Source organism: Phalaenopsis equestris, unplaced genomic scaffold, assembly GCF_001263595.1.
Source record: "Phalaenopsis equestris unplaced genomic scaffold, ASM126359v1 Scaffold195516, whole genome shotgun sequence".
NCBI classification, from domain to species: Eukaryota; Viridiplantae; Streptophyta; class Magnoliopsida; order Asparagales; family Orchidaceae; genus Phalaenopsis; species Phalaenopsis equestris.
Window position 1 is genome coordinate 1 of NW_018215465.1, and position 1311 is coordinate 1311.

The window sequence follows — 1311 nt, forward strand, 5'->3', positions numbered from 1 at the left end:
GTATGAGTAGAGGTTCATGGAAACTTACAGTGGCATATAAACAATCAAGGTTGCAGAAAGAGTTCAAATCCTCATCAAACCCCTCGTTCCAGCATAAATATGCATGCACAAGATAAAGCATATTGTAGCTATAACTGTAGACCTAGCGCTAACATATCTCAACACTTCCAAGCCTCTATCAGCAACTTCTTGTCGAATTGAACTCATACCAATTTTTACACAATGGGAAAGCTTCCACATCGCAAATTCTGTAACAGACCTGACAGTCTCAAATGTCACCCTCCCTGAGACATCAAGAACAAAGTTCTTGTTGCTTGGAACTGCCAATGCCGAAGAAATCTGGCTGACCCAACCATTGTGCTCTCCGTTCATGGAAACAAAAGAGCTATTTCTAGCATTTCCCAAATTCACTACTTTGTTCTCCGATAAGTCAGAGTATGGGCTTGTAAGCACTGAGTGGGATGTCCTGACAAGCGTTTCCATGGCACCATTGCAGACTGAAACTAACACTTCATTCACCCGTGCGTCATGCTTAGGGTTTGTGATACCAGCAAAGAATTCATCATAAGGATTAATATGCATAGTTTTATCAAGAAAGACAGCGACGGCCGTACTTACAAACACCTGAATGCTGTGAGCTATAAGCTCCTTGCACTTTTCTGCACAAACAACATCCACCCACCCCAACCCCGCCGGCGAATTCCGCCTGCCGCCGCCTTCAGCACCCTTTGAGTAGAAAGAAATCACGAGGTTCCTGGCGAAACTCCTGACAACGACAGAGGCGAAATTGGATCCCTCAGAGGAGAAGAACCTATCCAAGACCAGATCAGACAGCCCAGCCCTCCCACCAGGAACGTTTTGCTCTGCCGAACGGGTTCCCCTTGCAATTCCCACTGTCAGTGCCTCCAAAATCCTAGAAACGGAGCCTGCAAGCTCGTCCGAGGACGCAATTTTGGAGAGCTGCTTCAGGCTGGAAGGAATTTCATTAGAATCGGAGTGAACAAAGCGGTTGACGTCAGCGGAGATGAGACTGGCGGTGTCGGATGTGGAGGAAACGGCGTCAGCGAGGGAGAAGAGGGTGCCGGCGAGTTTCGCAATCTTCATACGGTATGCGAAATAAGTTGAGAGACCGGCGGCGCCGGTGAGTAGTAGGATCCATTTCCGACGGAGGCAAAAGTCCATGGAATCAAAACCTATGTTTTCATAAGCGTTCAGGCATGGGGTTTGCAAACCCTAGAAGGCGTAGATAGCGTACATCGAACATCGCAGAACCGAAGCTGTGATGGAGATCCCAACCTTGTGCGGATCGGA

At 48.0% G+C, this 1311-nt stretch overlaps 1 protein-coding gene across 1 annotated transcript; it reads right to left on the reverse strand.

Annotated features, from left to right (window-relative positions):
• Positions 1 to 63: 63 nt before the first annotated feature.
• Positions 64 to 1182, reverse strand: LOC110035034 (protein PHLOEM PROTEIN 2-LIKE A10-like). Its single transcript, XM_020739272.1, has one exon. It carries the CDS (start codon positions 1180 to 1182, stop codon positions 64 to 66), a length of 1119 nt encoding a protein of 372 aa, XP_020594931.1.
• Positions 1183 to 1311: the final 129 nt, after the last annotated feature.

Excerpts from the sequence above, each read along its gene's own strand:
- LOC110035034 (XM_020739272.1), bottom strand. The coding sequence starts at position 1,182 with ATGGACTTTTGCCTCCGTCGGAAATGGATCCTACTACTCACCGGCGCC.